At 31.1% G+C, this 27,659-nt stretch overlaps 1 protein-coding gene across 2 annotated transcripts in view; it reads left to right on the top strand.

Moving 5' to 3' along the window:
• Window positions 1-27,659, top strand: part of LOC145255684 (tyrosyl-DNA phosphodiesterase 1-like) — a 94,316-nt gene that overhangs the window by 21,767 nt on the left and 44,890 nt on the right. For both annotated transcript variants that reach the window (XM_080114248.1, XM_080114249.1), the window contains exons 2-4: window positions 7,359-8,703; window positions 15,773-15,949; window positions 18,348-18,391. In XM_080114248.1, coding sequence (XP_079970374.1) covers window positions 7,359-8,703; window positions 15,773-15,949; window positions 18,348-18,391 — 1,566 coding nt within the window. The remainder of the gene's footprint in view (window positions 1-7,358; window positions 8,704-15,772; window positions 15,950-18,347; window positions 18,392-27,659) is intronic.

Below are 27,659 nucleotides of genomic sequence, written 5' to 3' on the forward strand. Positions count from 1 at the left end.
TCTAGCTGTAAACACTATCAATAATTTCCCCCACTCTTTATCTGTGCCTAAACCTAAACATAGATTCCATGAACAAAGCTTCTTTCTTAGAACTGCACGCCTGTGGAATTGTCTTCCGTTTTCCTGCTTTCCGGCTGACTACAATATGGTTGTGTTCAAGTCTAAGGTAAATAAGTTCTTGATGAGCCGTTCCATATAAGTTATTAAATTTACCAAATTTTCATTACTAATGATTACTATATTGACCAACTTCTACTGTACACTCTTTAACCCTTATCCTTGAGTGGCCTCTGGGCCTTGATAATGTGGTGATGCCTTTGTAAAAAAAAAAAAAAAAAAAAAAAATAAAGGACCTCCCTGATCAAATTGTGTCTGAGACGGGTACATTTGTTGATAACAACTTGCTCTATAATGGCCATGATGGAAAAATGAATGTATACATATCCAAAGCAATGGCAGAAACCCTATAAAACGACTTTCAGTCGGTAGTGAAATGGGGGCTTGAAGTGAAGAGTAACATTTAATTCTACAAAGACAAAGCTTCTTTCCTTTAACAACTACAAAAAACCTTCTCAACCGCTGATTGCCAGGACACCCTACCTTTCAAACTCTTCAGCCTTACGTTCATAGGCAACATGAATTGGAACAAATACATTGAGGATATTGCTAAAGTTGCTCCAGAGAAGGTGGGCTCCCTCTATTGTGCTAGAAAATTACTCACACTAGAGAGCATCTTATATCTTTACAAAGCCACAATTCATCCATGCATGGAGTATTGTTGCCACTAATTGGTCCTGCACTATTCGCCAGCCTCAACCCTTGTCTTATCGGTGTCGCATCCCTATGTCTGTTTTATAAGTTCTTTAATTGAAGTTTCCTGCTTTTCTCGGTGATACTAACATGCAAAAGTTTAAATGTAATGTGAACAGACATCTTGCTGCTCAACTCTGTTCTGTTAAGCACAACCCCAAATAGTAACTCCTTCCGTTCCCTGTGACAGTATACTTTGTTTGGGGTGAAAATAAGTTTTTTATATATATATGTGTGTGTGTGTGTATATATATATATATATATATATATATATATATTTTTTTTTTTTACACAAGGTCGTCACCTTTTATCAAAGCCCGGAAGCCACTCGGGGATAAGGGTTATTGTGTGTACAGTACGTTAGTATTGGAGATTTGATAAAGTGTCTTACTTAAGTTAATCAGGAATTTGTTTATGTTGGACTTGAAAACATCCAGGTTGTAGTCAGGTGGGAAACAGGTAAATGGAACAGAGTTCCACAGGCGTGCACTTCTAAGAAAGAAGTTTTGTCCATGGAATCTACGTTTTGGTTTTGGCACAGATAGAGAGTGGGGAAAATTTTTGACAGTGGTTTCAGCTAGACGGGTGTTTATCATGAAAGATTGGCGAGGGGAGACGAGAGATTGAAGCCCAGACGAGCACTTGCCATGGAAGCAACGATAAAACAAAGACAGGCTCGCAACGTCTCCCCTGCGAGAGAGAGGCCGCAGGGAAGAGAAAAGGGCATCCCCCACGAAGCCAAGAAGCCTATTTTGTATATACTAGTGGCCTGGCAAGGCCACAGCAGAAACAACCAAGCAAAAAAACCCAAGCAAAATTCATCCTAAAGCAGCAAAACTAAAGATAGCCTGCCAGGACACTATATACAATTGTAGGAAAATTTGGGCATATTTTATTGATTTGAAAATATAGGTTCTTTTTTACTAATTGTCATAAAATGTTAACCATAGAATAGTATTATAATCTTCAAAAAGCCTGCACATTTTCATATAATTTTGTTCCATAGAAACAAATATATGAGCATTTCAATATTCAATTTAGCTAAGAGTGTATATATATATCTATATCTATATCTATCTATCTATATCTATATCTATCTATATCTATATCTATCTATCTATCTATCTATAAAAACAGATGTGTGTGCCACAGACGATTTCTGATTGGTTAATCCAATAATCACATGTCCTAAAAAACTATGGTTCGTAGGCTCTTAACTTTACCATAAAATATTATGGCTTTATTTATTGTCCATCTTGGAAGGGTTTAATTTTTTCCTAACTTGCGATTTACAAATTACAAAAATACGAAACTAACTTACAATCTAACAATCGAACCTCCGACATCACGGCCGCCATTATGAAACTAAACTAAAAAAAAAAAAAAACGCGCGTCCACTCGTGGTCTTTACATTTCGGGTTTGGGTACTTGTGCAGTTTTCCATTGACATTAAAAAATGGAAATATTTTTTAAAAAAATATATTGTACGTACTCGTCATGGGATAAAGTTTTCCTACAGAAAAAATCACGTAATTTCATCAAGTAGTTATTTTTCTATAGCGAAAAAAGAAAAAAATCACCGCTACAAGCGAAATTAAACAGAAAGTTCAAGTAGGGGGATTTCCCCCTTTTTTTTTTATAGCGAGGCCAAATTTCGCGAATTTGGCCTTTTTTTTAAAGCAGTTTGGCCTTCAAAATTTCTGTTTGGCCATTTTCTTCACCGATGAAATAAAAAAAGCAAATAAAAACAACGCAATAAAACTTTTAAAAATACGGCAAACTTTTGTTGTTCTTGTTTGTTTTTTTTTGTAATTTTCCTTAATTTTTTATTTTTTCAAGATAATACTATTAAATGGACACTATTATGCCAAATTAGCCCCCCCCCCAAAAAAAATGCACAAAAATTCGAGATTTAAGGTTTTGACGAGATAATTTAGCGAATTGTCCGGACTATTGCGAGATAACCATCCATTAGTTTTTCCTGAAATTTTGCCACAAATTGTATTTCATTACATAGATGTGCATAGTAACAACATTTTTTTTCCGAAAATTCCCGTTGAGTCTCCAGATTTCATCGGTGAAGAAAAAGGCCAAACAGAAATTTTGAAGGCCAAACTGCTTTAAAAAAAAGGCCAAATTCGCGAAATTTGGCCTCGCTATAAAAAAAAAAGGGAACTTTCTGTTTGGTAAAGAATCAAGATGGCTGAATTATTAATTACTCGCTTATAAGATTATCATTACACACAAAAAAAATATAGATTTATTTTTGGGTAAAGTTCCCCCGGGTTTTCCTTTCACTTGAGTAAATAATGGTCTTTTGTTACATATATGGCGTACTATTATCCTTATATATATGATGTTTATGTTTATAACAACATCTTAATACGGCGCTGCTGATCCATAGTCGTTTCGACTGACGGATGCCACACACATGTTATATATATATATATATATATATATATATAAAGTGTCTGTGTGTGTCTGTGTGCATTTCCCTACGCTAAAACTCTGTCAATTTTAAGCCTAGAGATTCGAAATTTGATATACAGGGTACTGAGATTTGGGAAAATCGATGTGATAGGTTTTCGACAGAAATTTGGCGATTAAGTGGTCAATATTCAACGATTTGACCTTTGAGAACTCTACCAAACTCCTCCTACAATTTTGGGTCTAAACAGTAAACACGTGATATTTTAGATATAGATTCCTTGGACATGGATCTAACTTATTAACTTTACTTGATCCCTAAACAATAAATGTTAAGAGGTCATAATAGGGGTCAAAGTTTTAAAAAATTGACCGTTTTTTTTTTTTTTTCTCAGCATTAACCTCAAAACACCTGGGCAACGCCGGGCACCGATTGCTAGTGTATATATATATATATATATATATATATATATATATATATATATATCACCTTTTTTGGCAATTTTATTAGTTACAAATCTCAGTGACTCTTGATCAAAATTTAACGAACAAAAGCTCGTTGGAAAGATAATGATCTGAATTGTGTAGTGGGCTATGTAACATTTGCCCTTAAGGTCGCACATTAAGGAGATCATCCATCATTCAAAGCCTACTTTTGGCACTTTTTTACAGCCATAAAATGTTTTGGTTTCGATTATGGCTGAAAGAACTCAAGTTATTTATATATATATATATATATATACATATAATTTTTTAAAAGTTTTTATTTCGATTTCGATTTAAGCTAATGCACCCAAGTCAAATAGATATATTTTTTTATTTTTGAAATCGCAACTTTATAATATATAAAAATCGATAGAAGATTAACTCTATAATAATATATATACAAAATCTGCAAGAATTAAAATATCATATTTAAGCATACTTTACAACCGGGCTTTACCAGACGTTTGTGCTAGCTGAGATAAATACTTTTGCAGTTTTAACAAAAGAGCTACAATAATATCAGAGCGTCTCCATTTACATTGAACATCTACAGAATGCCAACATCAATATATTACATATAAATGAGTACCCTGTGGAATTTCCACAGGTCCCGCTAGTATAAATATTAATACTAATATTTATATTTGCTTTAAGTTTACAGAATTATTCCATTTTTAAACTGAAATAAAATTTTTCTTGTATTTGTTTTTGTAAGAAAATAAAAATCACGATGTCAGCAACCTCTCAATCCAACTATGAATGATGTATTAGTTATTAAATCCGATAAAATGTTCCCAACTTCAAAAAGATGTACCTGAAGAAGATCCGAGATTACAGCAGTCGAAGCATAATGAATAGTTTATATTGATTACGCTTCGTCTGATGAGAACAGGAATCTGAATAGCCATAATTGAATTACTCGGTGGTCGTGCAGCTAAGTAATGTTTTAAACCAATGCATTTCAGGTGAACACATTATCATGTACTTGTCATGTCAGAATTAGTATAAATTCCAAAAATTATGAAAAATGATCTAGTTGATATGCTGGATGCATTTTTAAGAAAAAATCATCCACAATTACGTTCTTTAAAAATGGTGGACCCTTAATTTAAGTCAAGAAAAATAAGCCGGTTTGTCATACAGAATTGGTTGCATAACTCTTCATCATTAAAGCATATAATGATTTAATAAATTCTATTTTTAATAGTAATTATTCTTTTGCTGGATCATTTTTCATAACTTTTGGAATTTATACTAATTTTGACATCGGTCATGACTGGGTAAAAGTCCTAAGTAATTCACAATTATACTTTGAGTGTCCCCCATGCTGCGGATTGAACCTTCGATCTCCAGAAGAATGTAACTTTAACTAAATTTTACCAAGTACTTTATTCACTATGCCACAGGTTCTTATGGATGAAATTCAGTGCAGATTCCCGAGTTTGACAGAAAGATTTCCGAATTTGACAAGCCAGAGGTTACATCAACCGAAATGTTGTGGAATCAGAAGCTCACAGTATAAATGCTGGAGTCCCTCAGGGGTCCATCCTGGGCCCAACTCTTTTCCTGATCTACATTAATGATCTTCCAAATCACATCCTTACATCATTCGTAGACATTTTTGCTGACGACACTACCATCTATGGTAGCACATCTAAGACAGTAAACGACCAAGTTCTCTCCGATTCTCTCTCCTCTGATCTTGATCACGTTGTACAATGGGGAAAGGAGTGGCTGGTTACTTTTAATGCATCTAAAACCAAGCTTCTATCTTTACATCATCAACATTCTGATCCCCATCTGGCATCAATTAAAATGAATGGCTCTCGTCTTGGGGAGGTCTCAAGTTTTGACAGGCTTCTGGGCTTGACCTTTACTCCTGATCTTAAATGGAATACGTACATCAAATCTGTTGCCAAGGCCGCTGGAAAAATGGTGGGATCCTTCTATCGATCCAGTAGATATCTCACTGCTGATGCAATTCTCTATCTATATAAGAGCCAGATACGTCCAAGGATGGAATACTGGTGCCACATATGGGCAGGAGCTGCTAGAAAAGACTTGTCCTGCCTTGATAGGGTTCAAAATAGACTTCGTGGCCTGGTGGGAGATGTCCTTTTCTCTTCGCTGCAACCTCTATCTTACAGAAGAGATGTTGCGAGTTTGTCTCTGCTTTATCGTTATTTTCATGGAAAGTGTTCGACTGAGCTTCAATCTATGGTCCCCCCTCGCCAAACTTTCACAAGAAACACTAGACTAGCTGAAAACATTATCAATAATTTTCCCCACTCTTTATCTGTGCCTAAAGCTAAACATAGATTCTATGATCAAAGCTTCTTTCTTAGAACTGCACGCCTGTGGAATTGTCTTCCGTTTTCCTGCTTTCCAGCTGTTTATAATATGGTTATCTTCAAGTCCAACGTAAACAAGTTTCTGATGAGCCGTTCCACTTAACAAATTTACCGAACTTCCATCACTATCGATTACTATATTGTCCTTTTGACTACTCTACACTCTTTAACCCTTATCCTTGAGTGGCCTATCGGCCTTGATAAGTGGTGATGCCTATGTAAAAAAAAAACAAACAAACAAAAAAACACTCCAGATGAGAATAATAGTCTGAAGAATTCAATTTTCATCTCAAAATTTCAGAAATTTATTTAACAAATCTGACATTTGGAAGAATGAACCAAATATAATTTTGAACTCCTTTGCATTGGGCTTCCTTGTTATTCGGATATTCTCATAATTTAGACCCTCTTATAATTTGTATTCTGTTTGTTTTCTTTCCTGCATAATACTGATAATGTTACTTGTTAAATTGTATACCTATTTCAGGGATAAATTTAAAGCTCTCGATACCCCCCAACCTCCAACTCCGGAATCTTTTGTAGTATACAACAATTTCCAGTTTGTTTTGTTTTTCAGATACAACCATGTGGTTGTCCATTCGACTTTTTCTGTGCATGTTTATTTCCTTTCTGTAAACACAGTTGCATATTAACGTTTCTTTTTTCTGGGAAATGTTGTGCAAATAGTGCTCAAGATGAAAGCAGTAGTCAGAAGAATCCATATCAGTAAATTAGAAGAATAAGCAAAATAAGCAAGAACTGGCTTTTGGTGTGAATAACTTTTGGTGTGAATAACTACTAAAAATAAATAGAAATTAAATGAACAAGGAAGTGTTTGTATTTTAAACTACGACTGAACATCCTTAAATCAATGTTATGTTTCTATGGTAATTGACTTACTTTCTCATGCAACAACTGCATTTTTATGGTAACTGACTTGCAAGAACTAGTATATGTTTACGTGCAAAGCCAGTGATTATTATTATTATTATTATTATTATTATGATGATGATTGTGCACCTTTCTACTTTTCTCAACAAGTAGAAAAAGAACCAAAATGCTCTTGCATTGCAACATAAAGCAAAAAATAGTATGTAATGATTATTAAGTATGAGTATAAAACAGAATTGTAGGGGACATTTTGTTATGTATATTCTAAAAATGCTATGGGAGATAAAATTGTGAATGTTTGCGTATTTGTAATCTGAAGACCTAAATGATGTCACGTGTGAATAATTTTATGCTTCTATTTTGAATTAATTTTGAATTTTGTTAATTTTTCAGTCTGAAAACACTTCTGCATCACAGAAAATCCATGATAGTCGACATGCAGTGTCCAGTTCAGATTCGGATGCCACAATAGATCCCGGCTCTGATGCAGCCACGGATCCAGACACAGATGTGACAATCGAACCTGATCCACAAGATTTTGACAGTTCAAAGGATCTTTTTTCCAATTCCTCGGATGACGAAAGAACTCCTGTTACTATGGCAACGAAGATAGCCAGACAAGCGACACATGTAATTTCTGATAGTGGGTCGGATTCAGAAACAGAGATCCGATCATCCAATAAGGATCATCAAAATAGTCACAAATCATCTCTGTCTTCATCTTCTTCAAAGAGACTCGACTCTAAGAAGGTGTCTTCTGGACATGACCGCAATGGCAGTGCTCACTCCAGCCATCATGTCAAGAGTCATTCACACAGTAGTTCATCCACTAATGGTAGTAGTAGCCATTCCAACCACCGTGCGAAAAGTTATTCGCAGCATAGTTCATCTCCAAAAGTGAATTCAGATGCATCACAGAAAGCGGAGAAGCGTTCTAAGTCTAATCTGTCATCATCCAATGGTTCAAGCTTGTTTTCGGATGTGCTTCACCTCTCTAACACCGATCAAGCCCCAGCTAAGTTGTCATCTCGGACTGTGACCTCTGAAAAGGTCACCACCCCCAAAACTGTTACCAATGTTAAACCCAAAAGTATTACTACACCCACTCCTAAAACTACGAGTGGTGCCAAAAAATCCTCAAAACTCCGTGATATTTTTGGCAGTGATTCTGAAGATAGCGGTGAGGATGCGAGTCCTCCTAATGCCAAGCTTGACCCAAATGAGTTGGTGCCACAACCGACATCGCCTTCCCCACCCCCGATGTCTTCTCCTTCACCCCCACCCTCCCCTTCACCGCCACCCTCGCCGTCATCTTCACCAGCACGCTCTCCATCCCCAGTTGTTTTGCCTACCCAGGCACCAGAGACTTCGCTGTCGTTTGAGCAAGCCCTTAATTTTGATAGCGTGCCTGCAAATAAAGTAGCCAGAGTTAAATCATCTTCTTCGTCCAAATTGCCGTCATCGTCATTTTCCAAATCGTCAACAAATAGCGCTTCCAAAACTGAATCTCGAAAGTCCGAACATTGGTCAGCTAAATCCTCTTCGCCGTCCGTCACCCCAACGTCAAAGAAAGAGCCGGGAAAGGACGTTACGAATCGGGATTTGTCGACCGTGAAAGAAAGCAAGCGGAAGCACGTTAGTAACAGTAATAATGGCAGCAAGAGTAAACCGCAGTGCAAATACGGAAGCGAATGTACGAGAAAAAATCCGTTGCATTGGGCAGAGTACGAACATTTTGGTAAGTACAGACTTCTTACTTTTATTGTCTTTTCAAAATTACCCGAATTAATGAGCTTTTTATCATGATTAAACAAAGCATCACTATGCCGGCAACCACTGTAAACACAAATTACTTCTTACTAGCAGGAATACTTGGCGTTGTGCAGAGCAAAAGTGTAACCTATTTCTATTAAACTACAACTTCAGACAGATAACAAATCTCCAATTAGCCATAGATATAACAACACAATATATAGAAGTAATGACATATTAGGACTTCAGACAGATACCAAATCTTCATTGTTAATAGACTAATAGGAAAACCCGACATTGCCCGGGATTAAATGATCAACGAATGTTTCGCACTCATATTTTATTGTTATTGAAATCGGTGAAATCGCCTATTTTTCAAGTAAATTGATTGATTACCTGCTCTAGTTGGGGGGGGGGGTCCATCGCGGTGCACCGAGAGGAAGCTTTACATGCCTCTCACAGTGACTCAGTCCACAATACATTGTAGTCTATATTGCACCGTAGAGAACCTACTGTGGATTTTATAAAATTTCTTATATATAATGGCTTGAATGAAAGTTTAAAGTGCAAAAGTCAAGTATCATGGTGCTGTTGTTCTCTAAGCAGAAACATTCATTTCAAACACACCCGTGTCATATCAAAGAACCTATTGCTGATTTTATATGTCGGGTCTTTCTGCTTGTGTAGTAATAAATCTTCTCAAATCCACTTGTGATGTTAGGCTGTGTAAGGTGTTAACTTTGCTCAAAATCGCCTGTTCCTTCTTTCATCGGATTATTTTGATTATCGATACTTATCGAAAGACATTTTGATACAAAACCTATCTGAGAACATTGTCAGGCACATAAAGTACCTTTGTGTGAAATTTCATAAAAATCTGCCCAGCCATTTTGGAGTCCATAGGGAACGAACTCACAGACACACAAAGTTCCCTTTTATACAATAGTAGAGATAGAGATATAAATGTACAGTATATAAAAGTAATTTTGTCGTATGATTTCAAATAGATACTGAATCTTCATTTGCAATAGATATAATTGTACAATAAAGTAATAGAAATTTGAAAGTTAAATTTTATTATTATACTACTAGTGGGACCTGTGGAAATTCCACAGGTGACTCATTCATCTGTAATATATTGATGTTGGCATTCTGTAGATATATAATAGAACCCCAGGATACGGCATTAATCCGTTCCAGGGTTGGGATCGTGAGGTGAAATCTCCGCATGGCAGGGTCTAAGCAAAATTTTATACAGTACATATTAAAAATTAATAACAAAATACAGTACAGTATCTAATACACATGTATATAATTAAATAACATAAATAACCCCATAAGGCGGGGCAAATACCATAACCAGGGACCGGAAAAACATTGTATTTCACCTCATAACCTGAAAAAATCATATGCCAGGGTTCTACTTTTGAATATATAAATGATTAACGTGTTCATTTTGTTTACCTCCTATTTACTCTACTTTAGTTCTAGAAAATTTAACTCCTTTTCCATAGAACTGATTATATATCTATACTTTCCCTTACGTTATAAGAGTTCGTTATCCATTGTTGTTCTTGTGTTCTGGCTTCAGACAATTATTTCTCTCTCTTTCTCTCTCTCTCTCTCTCTGTCCAAACTAAACATTGTTAAATTCATTACCCACACAGCAGTAGCCATATAGCGCAGTAGTGAGAAGCCTTGACTGTCATTTGGGCAGTCAGGTTTCGATCCTGGCTTGAGGCAGTTGTCTGTCTAGCAGCACTGATGAGCTGTGAAGCAGCAAAACAGTACTGTATGTGGATTACTATATATATATTTTAATAATTTTGTTGATACCCACATATATATTTCATGTTCACCAAGATCATCAGTGTGGCTCAAGTATTCTACGAGTCACAGTGACTCTAATTCTTACCTTGGACTCCAGTTAGCATCTAAATGAATAAATGCGGAAGGTTTTTTTAATTTATCCCATATCACCATCAAAACCGCTTATTTTTATTTTAATCACCAATAGAATATTTTGAAATACTGTATATATTGTAGTGATAAATGGTCAAATGACAGACTTTGAATGCCTAATTTGCATAACAATTTTTTTAAACAGTTCATAAATTAATTTTTGGTATTATTCATACATAATTTTATTGTCCTATTTTTTCCATACGTATGTAATAGTTTTGTGGATGTTAACAGTAATTAAAGTGATTTAATAAAAACAAATTATTGAACATTCCTTAAAACATTTGCTGATTAATTTTCACATACCGTTATAATGGAAAGCCCTAGCACCCCTCTAAATGGTGATAAATAAATGGGAAGAGACGATGAAAGAAAGCTGGAAAAGGAATAGTTAGATAAGGACTGGGAAGATGAAAGAAAGTAGCTCCACACGTGTGTTGGACAAAACGCTCTTCCAACCTTACCCACCTGCCTATACATATGAAAAAATCTTACTCTCTTTCAGAACACTAACCCCAATCCCCTGAATTTCTGAAATTTTCGTTTCTAAAATGGAACAAAGTCATACATTTCGTCACATCAAAAATATATTTTCAAATATTTGTACTGGTGTTTTGTTCTCTTAATTTCCTTCATCCAGAGGAAGTCTCAAAATAAAGATGAAACATTGATGAACACATAACTTGGTTTGTTCCTTTTTTATCTCTGTTTCGTCGGAATACTATTTCCATTATTCTCATCATATACATACATATGTACGAATTATTCTCATCATATACATATATATATGTACAAATTATTCTCATCATATACAAATGTACAAATTATTCTAATCATATACATATATATGTACAAATTATTCTCATCATATACATATATATGTACAAATTATTCTAATCATATACGTATATATGTACAAATTATTCTCATCATATACATATATATGTACAAATTATTCTAATCATATACATATATATGTACAAATTATTCTCATCATATACATATATATATGTACAAATTATTCTCATCATATATATATATATGTACAAATTATTCTCATCATATACAAATGTACAAATTATTCTCATCATATACATATATATGTACAAATTATTCTAATCATATACATATATATGTACAAATTATTCTCATCATATACATATATATGTACAAATTATTCTCATCATATACATATATATGTACAAATTATTCTAATCATATACATATATATGTACAAATTATTCTCATCATATACATATATATATGTACAAATCATTCTCATCATATATATATATATGTACAAATTATTCTCATCATATACAAATGTACAAATTATTCTCATCATATACATATATATGTACAAATTATTCTCATCATATACATATATATGTACAAATTATTCTAATCATATACGTATATATGTACAAATTATTCTCATCATATACATATATATGTACAAATTATTCTCATCATATCCATATATATGTACAAATTATTCTCATCATATACATATATATGTACAAATTATTCTCATCATATACAAATGTACAAATTATTCTCATCATATACATATATATGTACAAATTATTCTCACCATATACATATATATGTACAAATTATTCTCATCATATACATATATATGTACAAATTATTCTAATCATATACGTATATATGTACAAATTATTCTCATCATATACATATATATGTACAAATTATTCTAATCATATACATATATATGTACAAATTATTCTCATATACATATATATATGTACAAATTATTCTCATCATATACGTATATATGTACAAATTATTCTCATTATATACATATATATATGTACAAATTATTCTCATCATATACATATATATATGCACAAATTATTCTCATCATATACATATATATATGCACAAATTATTCTCATCATATACATATATATATGCACAAATTATTCTCATCATATACATATATATGTACAAATTATTCTCATATATATATATATATGTACAAATTATTCTTATCATATACATATATATATACAAATTATTCTCATATACGTATATATGTACAAATTATTCTCATCATATACATATATATGTAAAAATTATTCTCATCATATACATATATATGTAAAAATTATTCTCATCATATATATATATGTACAAATTATTCTCATATATATATGTACAAATTATTCTCATCATATATATATATGTACAAATTATTCTCATCATATACATATATATGTACAAATTATACTAATCATATACATATATATGTACAAATTATTCTCATATACATATGTACAAATTACTAAAATGTTGATATTCGAAAATTGTTGTCTTGTGTTTGCAACACAATTATGACTGAAATGTTATATATATGTACAAATTATTCTGATCATATATATATATATGTACAAATTATTCTCATCATATACATATATATGTACAAATTATTCTCATCATATACATATATATGTACAAATTATTCTCATCATATACATATATATATGCACAAATTATTCTCATCATATACATATATATATGTACAAATTATTCTCATCATATACATATATATATGTACAAATTATTCTCATCATATACATATATATGTGCAAATCATTCTCATCATATACATATATATATGCACAAATTATTCTCATCATATACATATATATATGCACAAATTATTCTCATCATATACATATATATATGTACAAATTATTCTCATCATATACATATATATATGTACAAATTATTCTCATCATATACATATATATATGTACAAATTATTCTCATCATATACATATATATGTACAAATTATTCTCATATACGTATATATGTAGAAATTATTCTAATCATATACGTATATATGTACAAATTATTCTCATATACGTATATATGTACAAATTATTCTCATCATATACATATATATGGTCAAGTTATTCTCATCCTATACATATATATGTACAAATTATTCTCATCATATACATATATATGTACAAATTATTCTCATCATATACATATATATGTACAAATTATTCTCATCATATATATATATATGTACAAATTATTCTCATCATATACATATATATGTACAAATTATTCTAATCATATACGTATATATGTACAAATTATTCTCATCATATACATATATATGTACAAATTATTCTCATCATATACATATATATGTACAAATTATTCTCATCATATACATATATATGTACAAATTATTCTCATCATATACATATATATGTACAAATTATTCTCATCATATACATATATATGTGCAAATTATTCTCATCATATACATATATATGTACAAATTATTCTAATCATATACATATATATGTACAAATTATTCTCATCATATACATATATATGTACAAATTATTCTCATCATATACATATATATGTACAAATTATTCTCATCATATACATATATATGTACAAATTATTCTCATCATATACATATATATGTACAAATTATTCTCATCATATACGTATATATGTACAAATTATTCTCATCATATACGTATATATGTACAAATTATTCTCATCATATACATATATATGTACAAATTATTCTCATCATATACATATATATGTACAAATTATTCTCATCATATACATATATATGTACAAATTATTCTCATCATATACATATATATGTGCAAATTATTCTCATCATATACATATATATGTACAAATTATTCTCATCATATACATATATATGTACAAATTATTCTAATCATATACGTATATATGTACAAATTATTCTCATCATATACATATATATGTACAAATTATTCTAATCATATACATATATATGTACAAATTATTCTCATCATATACATATATATATGTACAAATTATTCTAATCATATACGTATATATGTACAAATTATTCTCATCATATACATATATATGTGCAAATTATTCTCATCATATACGTATATATGTACAAATTATTCTCATCATATACATATATATGTACAAATTATTCTCATCATATACATATATATGTACAAATTATTCTCATCATATACATATATATGTACAAATTATTCTCATCATATACATATATATGTACAAATTATTCTAATCATATACGTATATATGTACAAATTATTCTCATCATATACATATATATGTACAAATTATTCTCATCATATACATATATATGTACAAATTATTCTCATCATATACATATATATGTACAAATTATTCTCATCATATACATATATATGTACAAATTATTCTCATCATATACATATATATGTACAAATTATTCTCATCATATACATATATATGTACAAATTATTCTCATCATATATATATATGTACAAATTATTCTCATCATATACATATATATTTACAAATTATTCTCATCATCTACATATATATATGTACAAATTATTCTCATCATATACATATATATATGTACAAATTATTCTCATCATATATATATGTACAAATTATTCTCATCATATACATATATATGTACAAATTATTCTCATATACATATGTACAAATTATTAAAATGTTGATATTCGAAAATTGTTGTCTTGTGTTTTAAGACACAATTATTACTGAAATGTTAAATATTTATCAGGTTGATACAAAAGATTTTGTCAGTTTATGCATATTGTTATTACTTGATTGATTGATAATTTTTTCTTTCAGATTATTAAAACGTCATTCATATTTTTGTGTAATAGAATTTCGTTGAGAAATCTCACTCCATTCTAAATATTCTCTTGACGTAGCCTCCTCGATTTATCACTTGTTTTTAGAATTACAAAACCATTTTGATGACGTTAGTTCGATTCATATTTCATATCAAAATCTTAAGAATTTTACAAGCGAGGCATTGTTGACAAATGAAGTCAACTCATTGAGAACAAAGGTTGTTATTGTTATGAATAAAGATTTAAAAAAAATACAGTTTTTCATTTTCAAAACGAAATTTTAAATTTGTAAAAAGTTTTGCATTGACCTGATAACATTTTGGATTTAAGTATTTCCAGTCGCAAACTTTGCGAAATGCACTGACAAAGCCAGTAAAAGTAAAATAAACTTCTTTTTATTTCAGATGAAGATTTTGAGCAGAGTCCATTGCCAAAGAAAACAAAAAGTTCTGATGGATTGACAGCTGACGAGAAACTCATTAAGAAAAAGTATGAACAAGCCCAGCCGTTCAGTTTTTTCCTCACTCAAGTGAAAGGAATCGATGACAAATATAATTCCTCATTTGCCTTCGACATTTCAGGTAAGTCACGAAGGGTGGAGTTTGTAGTGGGAGAGGTCAGTGTCATGGAGGGGACCCTTGTGTTGAACATTGTTGTCTCCTAGCAACATCATCAAGAAAAAAATAATCATCCTAATTCCTCAAAGTCACTCAATCATTCTCATGTGTTAATAAGAGAGACACACATCAGTTTTGCTCAGTGAAAAAGATTGCATACTTTTGAGTTGTAGGCAAATTTAGTTGTAGAAGAGAAATGTTATTTTAAACAAAATGACAGTATCAATCCAGAAAAGTTTTAAATTGTGGAAGTTTTCAAATGAAGAGCAAAGTTCCTTCCTGTGTGAAAATGGAAAGTTATGTGCAGGAATTCTGAAGGCAGTACATTTTATGGAATGATTCTGGTTTCTGATTGGCTGGTGTAAGAGCATGGTTCCATCCCATTGGCCAGTTCTTATCACTCATGTTTATATATAGAACCTTCCAATCTTTTTGCAATCATACCCTCATTATGACAACAATATCGCAATCTCATTTACATTTACATGGTACATGAAGGAAAGAATTGTTAGTCGTAAGCCATTTTTATAATTTTAGATGTTCTTTCAAACAAAATGGTAGCATCAATCCAGAGAAGCTTTGAATTGTAAAAGTTTGCAAAGATGTAGACAAACAGCAGGGTTGCTTTCTGCGTGGAGACAAAAAGTTGTGTGCAGGAATTCAGTATATTTTATGGAGTGATTCTGGTTTATGATTGGTTGGTAGGAGAGAGTGCTTTCATCTGATTGGTTAGTTCTTATTGAAACACAAACAATGTGTAAAGATTGAAGAAATCAGACATAATTACTGAGTAAATGAGCAGTAATTTTTTCATCATATCTTTTCAGTCATTACCTCCTCCTTTTTAGGCTCAGTTGATATTGTTTTTTCATCATAAAATCATTCTCTAAGTCCAGCAAAAATGCTTGCTAGTAAACTTTAAATCCAAATAAATATGGTTAATTAAAATATTCATAACATGTTCATACGAATTTAACATTTGTTCTCATCAACATTTAATGAAAGAATATGAACACACCAATAAGTTAAGGACACATACTTACATACAATTTGGATATTCAAGTGAATTATTGGTAAAGGAATATTCTCTTATAAAACCATTCTTGGATTATTATTATTATTATTAACAAATAGGAAATATGAAAACTAAAAATAAATATCAAATTGCACTGTAGCTTTTTCAGCCAGATTCATTTTTTTTTTTAAGTTTAAAACTTTTTCATTTCGTTATATTTAGAATCATTTTAATTTTTATTTAAAAGAAACAAAAAAAAAAGAAGTTGATATTTGAATGTTTTTCCATGCAAACACTTCAATTTATCTGTTTTTATTTAAAAATATTTAAATTTTAGATTCTGTAGGTATATATTTTAGTTGAAAATTTTTAATTCATTTTTGCATACGAGAATTTGGGATGCTAAAACCAATGCAAAACATTTAACATTACAAAAGCATTTATTAAACAAGTTTGACTTTTTAATGAAACAAAGTTTATAACATTAGGTAAAAATGCTCTAGTGGACCAACTAAAGACTTGCCTTTAAAAAGTTGATGTTTAGAGTTATTCAGGTTTGTTTTGAACTAATATCATATTTAAAATTGTTGCTGACAAGTAGTTTTTATGACATTAAAACCTGTCTCCCTAATGGTTTTCTCTGGATGCCATCTTGTTCTAGCTGAATGCGTGTGTCGATTGTAGCGTCGCAGATGCCACACTCGTTCACGCATTCAAAAGTTTATTTAAAGGCAAGTATATTAACCATCTAAACTGCTTATATTTTGTACAGTCTTAATGTCAGTATAATAAACTGTTTAATCTTATAGAGATTCAGGTGCACGGAATGAAGATGTTATATTCCAAAAATCATGTAAATTGGTCAAGTAGTTTTGTTTTGAACTAAGAAAATCAAATTTTTTTGTGTGTGTGGGAGGGGTAGGAGTTGGGAAAAGGCATCACCATCTTGAAAAAAAACAAAAAAAAAACAAACAAGAGCAGGCAACAATTAAAAAAAAAAAAAAAATGAATATTGAAAAATCTTTGATGTATTTACTTGTTATAGAATAAAGATATTGTATTTCAAAAATCACCTAAATTGATCAATCTCTGTGATTTTTTTTTAAATATAACATCTTTGTTCCATGACGGGTCGATCATAAAAATTAGTCTGTGTTTTCTGTATTTTTGTCTTTTTAATCAAGTTGAATTTTAAATAAAAATCACTTTTAGAATATAACTTTTCCATTCCGTGACGGAAGACATCAGAAAGATTTTTCTGTATTTTTTGTTTTTTTATTTAGGTTGAACTGTGGACTTGCACCAAGATGAACCTTAAGTGAATAATGATCTATTTTTTATTTTCAGAAATTCTTTCCCCGGCTTTTGGTAATCTTCAAGCTTCTTGTCAAGTAAGTACTAATGATCCTTGTTAATCTATAGATCGTCTGAGAGTTTTATTACTTCTACCGCTACCAAAATTCAATAACAATAATGAAACATGTAGTACAGCAATACAAAACACATGTGGATTAAATTTATTTACTTCCGACAAAGGAATGTGATATTACTTGTATTGATTAGATTATTACTCTCATCTTGAGTGTTATTAGTGCAATGAGTCGGTCAGATTGTCCTTTGACCTTCATCAGGCATGCCAGTTGTTGTTTGGAAAAGAAAGGAGAAAAGTTACTGGTTCAGTAGATATTTTTGTATTTCTGTGAGTCAGTCTCCACTTTTTAGTCTGTAAGAAAAAAAAATGGTTGACAAAGGGGAGACAACTCTGATAAAGATCAACAGGAGAATTATCTCGCTTCCATCACCAAAGGTCCTGGATATGACCTTAAACTATATCCGATGGTGAGGCCCCAGCTTGCGGGCTCTGGGGGAGTGTGGAGCCACCCTTTAATTGCCATTGCTCCCAGGTTCACTCTGACCCGGAGTGGTAGTACCTGTTAGGGTCCCAACTATGGGTTAAATAGAAACTGACTTGCAAAAAAACAAATATATTCTATTAAAAATTTTTTACTCAAAATCACCGGATTCGGCAGTAAATAACCTGAAAAGGGTTGATATGCTGTAAAACAAAAACAACCAACCAACCAATCTATCACCAAAACTTTTAGGATGTACAATATTTTATTTAATTAGAATTCATTATTGCGATGAGTATTGTTTTATTAATTTTACTTATTGCAGACCATTATCCTCATCTTTTTCTTAGTTGTTTCATGATGTTTTGGCCAACTATTCCTCTGGCCTTCGTCAAGTGGTAACCGCAACAGATAGGAACTCTGAATCTCCTGACTGCATCCACTGCAATTACTGCCTTCCATAGTTGTTGTCGTCTCACCACGTTTTGGCCAATAAAGCCTCTTTACGGTTCTAGATAAGAATTGTCTGAAGATAGCGGTTTCAATCCTACCCAAAGCCGGCCAGAGGCTTACTTGGCCGAAACGTCGTAAGATGACAACTACGGAAGGCAGTAATTGCAGTGGATACAGTCAGGAGATTCAGAGTTCCTATCTGTCACGGTTACCACCTGATGAAGGCCAGAGGAATAGTTAGCCGAAATGTTGTGAAACCATTAAGAAAAAGATGAGGATAATGGTGTACAATATTTGTTTATTTTACAATTAGTCTTCCAAATGTTACTAAATTCCAGGCTTAGTCTGCTTAGTAATTTTTCTTTTTCCTTTTTTAGCATATGTACTGCTTCCTTGAGTCGCCTAGAGCAAACACCAATGGACAATATCCAAAAACTTGCCATAGTGTGCACATATATATAAAGGGCCTGTTCAAAAATATTTTTTTAAATATGCAGTCCATATAACATCAGAACAATATTCAAAAGTGATTTGACTCTCAAAAAACACCCAGTACAAGTCAAATCCCCGACCGAAAGTCTCATGGCAAAAAACTGTATATGAGATTTCCTGCAAATGTGGAAAAGTATACAAAGGTGAGACTGGTCGCCCCCCTAAAGGTAAGGCTAGAAGAACACCGTAAAGCCGTGACACAAGGAGAGGTTGAAAAGACAGGACTAGCTGATCACATATGGATAGAAAAAGGTACATACTTCCCTTTATGGAATGAGGTCAAAGTAATCGATGCAAGGTGGAGAGTCATAATATATTCTCACCCTCGCTATCCAACACAAGGAAGACAAAAGAAAGCTCGAGTAGAGTGTTCATTAAGGTGTGACAGTTAATTGGAAACAAAGAAGATGCATATATTTTACAGTTAGTTTTAGGATTGGAAATAAGTTTTATGATACTTCTATGACTGTTGGGAGCAGTTTGTGGATAGTCTTATCCTCAAGTGGACTTCAGGCTTTGATAAGTGGTAATCTCTATATAAATAAAATGAACTCATTTTTTCCCGTCTGATTTTGACATTAATAGGATTAAAAATCAAGATATTTCATGCAAATATAATATGCACAAACGGCAGAACAATATCTGAGGTGTGTTATAGGCTTATTATTTCTCAAATTCCTCGATAATCTTAGATTTCTATACTTTTTCTGCTGAGAAGTCACGGCCAAAATCGGTTAAGATCAATGGAAGTGGTAAAATATTTTCTCTCTAATAAATTCCTCCTCCCCCTGCCACCACTTAACACCGTTTGGGGATCGTTCACAAGGAACAGTTGAGAAGAGAACACCGGTTTGGCTTCGTAGTTCTTTCATGTGAAGTTATTTAAAATCACTAAACTAAGCTGCAGTGCTCTGTGGCGTAGTGGTTAGCGTGCTGGACAATTCGCATTATATTTTCACGTTCGCGCCGACCTACCGTAGTCGTTTTTTTTTTTTTTTTTTTTTTTCCTAAACAACTGGAATGGACTTTTCTTGGTGGCCGAACTGTTAACGTTGCAGATGTTTTTTTTTTTTTTTTCACACTTTATTTTCCTACTTTTACTCATGACTCCGGGTTTGATCCTTCCTACTTACCTACCATAACATTTTTTAAAACTCCCCCCCCCCATCCCCCCGTCCCGGAAACAAACACTCGGGCAACGCCGGGTACCCCCGCTAGTTCTCATATAAAACACAATTAACTTATCTTATTTTTGACAATTGGTCAAGTTGTTTCTTCCCATACAGATTCTTGGTGTCAGGTTCTTAATTTTTATTCAAATAGCCTTTTGATACATTTGATAATTATTTTATGTTTGTTTTGTATTTGCTGCCTAGATATTTAACAAATTGACAGACGGTGTAATACAAAAAAGTTATTTGATTAGATTTTTACCGTATTTATTTTCTGATACCATCGATCAAAGAACGAATAATTATTGCAATGCTATTGGCAACTCCCTAAATGTTGAAGTTGTACATCAAGGAATACAAAAACAAGCTGAGGTGTGGCAATGTTTGGGACAAAGAAGATTAATATATTCTAAAGTTAGTTTTATGATTGGCAATGAGTTTTATGATAGTTTTATGACTGTTGTTAGCAATTTGTGGATAATCTTGGGTTTCCAGTGGTGGACTATGATCCAGTTGAGGACAGTGGCTAGTTGAACACAGTTGATGAGAGTTGCCAGTTGAACCAAGTCGCACACAGATTATGGTTCGGAGCAGATGGAAAAATGAATTGATCAAGCAACTAACAAACACAGCCTCGACAGAATGTAGCTTATGATGTTAGTGTGCATAGGGTTCATTGTGTCACATACTCACATCCAGAGTCCAACTAATATTTGTAGAAAGTGTTGGAGTCTGTTTTCTTTTGTTTCGTTTTATTTTTATAGATGTGAGCCAGTGCACACCCCTTGGCAGTCGCAAATGTGTGAGAGACTATGATACGTCCAGAACAAAAGAATATGAAAAAAGAAATCCATGGCACACAACATTTGGGTTGGCGAACGTTGTCGAGTGAGATAGCACATGGTATCACAGTAATGTATAAAATAGAAAGGATTATGTATGTATGTATGGTGGCACAAAATATACAGTAATGTATAAAATAGAAAGGATTATGTATGTATGTATGGTGGCACAAAATATACAGTGATGTATAAAATAGAAAGGATTATGTATGTTTGTATGGTGGCACAAAATATTCAGTAATGTATAAAATAGAAAGGATTATGTATGTTTGTATGTGGCACAAAATATACAGTAATGTATAAAATAGAAAGGATTATGTATGTTTGTATGGTGGCACAAAATATACAGTAATGTATAAAATAGAAAGGATTATGTATGTTTGTATGGTGGCACAAAATATACAGTCATGTATAAAATAGAAAGGATTATGTATGTATGGTGGCACAAAATATACAGTCATGTATAAAATAGAAAGGATTATGTATGTATGTATGGTGGCACAAAATATACAGTAATGTATAAAATAGAAAGGATTATGTATGTTTGTATGGTGGCACAAAATATACAGTCATGTATAAAATAGAAAGGATTATGTATGTATGGTGGCACAAAATATACAGTAATGTATAAAATAGAAAGGATTATGTATGTATGGTGGCACAAAATATACAGTAATGTATAAAATAGAAAGGATTATGTATGTATGGTGGCACAAAATATACAGTAATGTATAAAATAGAAAGGATTATGTATGTTTGTATGTTGGCACAAAATATACAGTAATGTATAAAATAGAAAGGATTATGTTTGTATGGTGGCACAAAATATACAGTAATGTATAAAATAGAAAGGATTATGTATGTTTGTATGGTGGCACAAAATATACAGTCATGTATAAAATAGAAAGGATTATGTATGTTTGTATGTTGGCACAAAATATACAGTAATGTATAGAATAGAAAGGATTATGTTTGTATGGTGGCACAAAATATACAGTCATGTATAAAATAGAAAGGATTATGTATGTTTGTATGGTGGCACAAAATATACAGTAATGTATAAAATAGAAAGGATTATGTATGTTTGTATGGTGGCACAAAATATACAGTCATGTATAAAATAGAAAGGATTATGTATGTTTGTATGGTGGCACAAAATATACAGTAATGTATAAAATAGAAAGGATTATGTTTGTATGGTGGCACAAAATATACAGTCATGTATAAAATAGAAAGGATTATGTATGTATGGTGGCACAAAATATACAGTCATGTATAAAATAGAAAGGATTATGTATGTATGTATGGTGGCACAAAATATACAGTAATGTATAAAATAGAAAGGATTATGTATATATGGTGGCACAAAATATACAGTAATGTATAAAATAGAAAAGATTATGTATGTATGGTGGCACAAAATATACAGTCATGTATAAAATAGAAAGGATTATGTATGTTTGTATGGTGGCACAAAATATACAGTAATGTATAAAATAGAAAGGATTATGTTTGTATGGTGGCACAAAATATACAGTCATGTATAAAATAGAAAGGATTATGTATGTATGGTGGCACAAAATATACAGTAATGTATAAAATAGAAAGGATAATGTATGTATGTATGGTGGCACAAAATATACAGTAATGTATAAAATAGAAAGGATTATGTATGTATGGTGGCACAAAATATACAGTAATGTATAAAATAGAAAGGATTATGTATGTTTGTATGTGGCACAAAATATACAGTAATGTATAAAATAGAAAGGATTATGTATGTATGTATGGTGGCACAAAATATACAGTCATGTATAAAATAGAAAGGATTATGTATGTTTGTATGGTGGCACAAAATATACAGTCATGTATAAAATAGAAAGGATTATGTATGTATGTATGGTGGCACAAAATATACAGTAATGTATAAAATAGAAAGGATTATGTATGTATGGTGGCACAAAATATACAGTAATGTATAAAATAGAAAGGATTATGTATGTTTGTATGTTGGCACAAAATATACAGTAATGTATAAAATAGAAAGGATTATGTTTGTATGGTGGCACAAAATATACAGTCATGTATAAAATAGAAAGGATTATGTTTGTATGGTGGCACAAAATATACAGTAATGTATAAAATAGAAAGGATTATGTATGTATGGTGGCACAAAATATACAGTCATGTATAAAATAGAAAGGATTATGTATGTATGTATGGTGGCACAAAATATACAGTAATGTATAAAAATAGAAAGGATTAAGTATGTTTGTATGGTGGGACAAAATATACAGTCATGTATAAAATAGAAAGGATTATGTATGTTTGTATGTTGGCACAAAATATACAGTAATGTATAAAATAGAAAGGATTATGTATGTATGGTGGCACAAAATATACAGTCATGTATAAAATAGAAAGGATTATGTATGTATGTATGGTGGCACAAATATACAGTAATGTATAAAATAGAAAGGATTATGTATGTATGTATGGTGGCACAAAATATACAGTAATGTATAAAATAGAAAGGATTATGTATGGTTGTATGGTGGCACAAAATATACAGTCATGTATAAAATAGAAAGGATTATGTATGTATGTATGGTGGCACAAAATATACAGTAATGTATAAAATAGAAAGGATTATGTATGTATGGTGGCACAAAATATACAGTAATGTATAAAATAGAAAGGATTATGTATGTTTGTATGTGGCACAAAATATACAGTAATGTATAAAATAGAAAGGATTATGTATGTATGTATGGTGGCACAAAATATACAGTCATGTATAAAATAGAAAGGATTATGTTTGTATGGTGGCACAAAATATACAGTAATGTATAAAATAGAAAGGATTATGTATGTATGGTGGCACAAAATATACAGTCATGTATAAAATAGAAAGGATTATGTATGTATGTATGGTGGCACAAAATATACAGTAATGTATAAAATAGAAAGGATTATGTATGTATGTATGGTGGCACAAAATATACAGTAATGTATAAAATAGAAAGGATTATGTATGTTTGTATGGTGGCACAAAATATACAGTCATGTATAAAATAGAAAGGATTATGTATGTATGTATGGTGGCACAAAATATACAGTAATGTATAAAATAGAAAGGATTATGTATGTATGGTGGCCACAAATATACAGTCATGTATAAAATAGAAAGGATTATGTATGTATGTATGGTGGCACAAAATATACAGTAATGTATAAAATAGAAAGGATTATGTATGTATGTATGGTGGCACAAAATATACAGTCATGTATAAAATAGAAAGGATTATGTATGTTTGTATGTTGGCACAAAATATACAGTAATGTATAAAATAGAAAGGATTATGTATGTATGGTGGCAACAAAATATACAGTAATGTATAAATAGAAAGGATTATGTATGTATGTATGGTGGCACAAAATATACAGTAATGTATAAAATAGAAAGGATTATGTATGTATGTATGGTGGCACAAAATATACAGTAATGTATAAAATAGAAAGGATTATGTATGTATGGTGGCACAAAAATATACAGTCATGTATAAAATAGAAAGGATTATGTATGTATGTATGGTGGCACAAAATATACAGTAATGTATAAAATAGAAAGGATTATGTATGTATGGTGGCACAAATATACAGTAATGTATAAAATAGAAAGGATTATGTATGTATGGTGGCACAAAATATACAGTAATGTATAAAATAGAAAGGATTATGTATGTATGTATGGTGGCACAAAATATACAGTAATGTATAAAATAGGAAAGGATTATGTATGTATGGTGGCACAAAATATACAGTAATGTATAAAATAGAAAGGATTATGTATGTTTGTAATGTTGGCAAAAAATATACAGTAATGTATAAAATAGAAAAGGATTATGTATGTTTGTATGGTGGCACAAAATATACAGTCATGTATAAAATAGAAAGGATTATGTATGTTTGTATGTTGGCACAAAATATACAGTAATGTATAAAATAGAAAGGATTATGTATGTATGGTGGCACAAAATATACAGTCATGTATAAAATAGAAAGGATTATGTATGTATTGTATGGTGGCACAAAATATACAGTAATGTATAAAATAGAAAGGATTATGTATGTATGTATGGTGGCACAAAATATACAGTAATGTATAAAATAGAAAGGATTATGTATGTTTGTATGGTGGCACAAAATATACAGTCATGTATAAAATAGAAAGGATTATGTAATGTATGTATGGTGGCACAAAAATATACAGTAATGTATAAAATAGAAAGGATTATGTATGTATGGTGGCACAAAATATACAGTAATGTATAAAATAGAAAGGATTATGTATGTATGTATGGTGGCACAAAATATACAGTAATGTATAAAATAGAAAGGATTATGTATGTATGTATGGTGGCACAAAATATACAGTAATGTATAAAATAGAAAGGATTATGTATGTTTGTATGGTGGCACAAAATATACAGTCATGTATAAAATAGAAAGGATTATGTATGTATGGTGGCACAAAATATACAGTCATGTATAAAATAGAAGGATTATGTATGTATGTATGTGCACAAAAATATACAGTAATGTATAAAATAGAAAGGATTATGTATGTATGTATGGTGGCACAAAAATATACAGTAATGTATAAAATAGAAAGGATTATGTATGTTTGTATGTTGGCACAAAATATACAGTAATGTATAAAATAGAAAGGATTATGTATGTATATATGGTGGCACAAAATATACAGTAATGTATAAAATAGAAAGGATTATGTATGTATGGTGGCACAAAATATACAGTAATGTATAAAATAGAAAAGGATTATGTATGTATGGTGGCACAAAATATACAGTCATGTATAAAATAGAAAGGATTATGTATGAATGTATGGTGGCACAAATTATACAGTAATGTATAAAATAGAAAGGATTATGTATGTTTGTATGTTGGCACAAAATATACAGTAATGTATAAAATAGAAAGGATTATGTATGTATGGTGGCACAAAATATACAGTAATGTATAAAATAGAAAGGATTATGTATGTATGGTGGCACAAAATATACAGTAATGTATAAAATAGAAAGGATTATGTATGTAATGGTGGCACAAAATATACAGTCATGTATAAAATAGAAAGGAATTATGTATGTATGTATGGTGGCACAAAATATACAGTAATGTATAAAATAGAAAGGATTATGTATGTTTGTATGTTGGCACAAAAATATACAGTAATGTATAAAATAGAAAGGATTATGTATGTATGGTGGCACAAAATATACAGTAATGTATAAAATAGAAAGGATTATGTATGTATGGTGGCACAAAATATACAGTAATGTATAAAATAGAAAAGATTATGTATGTATGGTGGCACAAAATATACAGTCATGTATAAAATAGAAAGGATTATGTATGTATGTATGGTGGCACAAAATATACAGTAATGTATAAAATAGAAAGGATTATGTATGTTTGTATGGTGGCACAAAATATACAGTCATGTATAAAATAGAAAGGATTATGTATGTTTGTATGTTGGCACAAAATATACAGTAATGTATAAAATAGAAAGGATTATGTATGTTTGTATGGTGGCACAAAATATACAGTGATGTATAAAATAGAAAGGATTATGTATGTTTGTATGTTGGCACAAAATATACAGTAATGTATAAAATAGAAAGGATTATGTATGTTTGTATGTTGGCACAAAATATACAGTAATGTATAAAATAGAAAGGATTATGTATGTATGGTGGCACAAAATATACAGTCATGTATAAAATAGAAAGGATTATGTATGTATGTATGGTGGCACAA

This window comes from Euprymna scolopes, chromosome 31 (genome assembly GCF_053919585.1).
Source record: "Euprymna scolopes isolate OS-2025 chromosome 31, ASM5391958v1, whole genome shotgun sequence".
In the NCBI taxonomy this organism is placed as follows: domain Eukaryota; kingdom Metazoa; phylum Mollusca; class Cephalopoda; order Sepiida; family Sepiolidae; genus Euprymna; species Euprymna scolopes.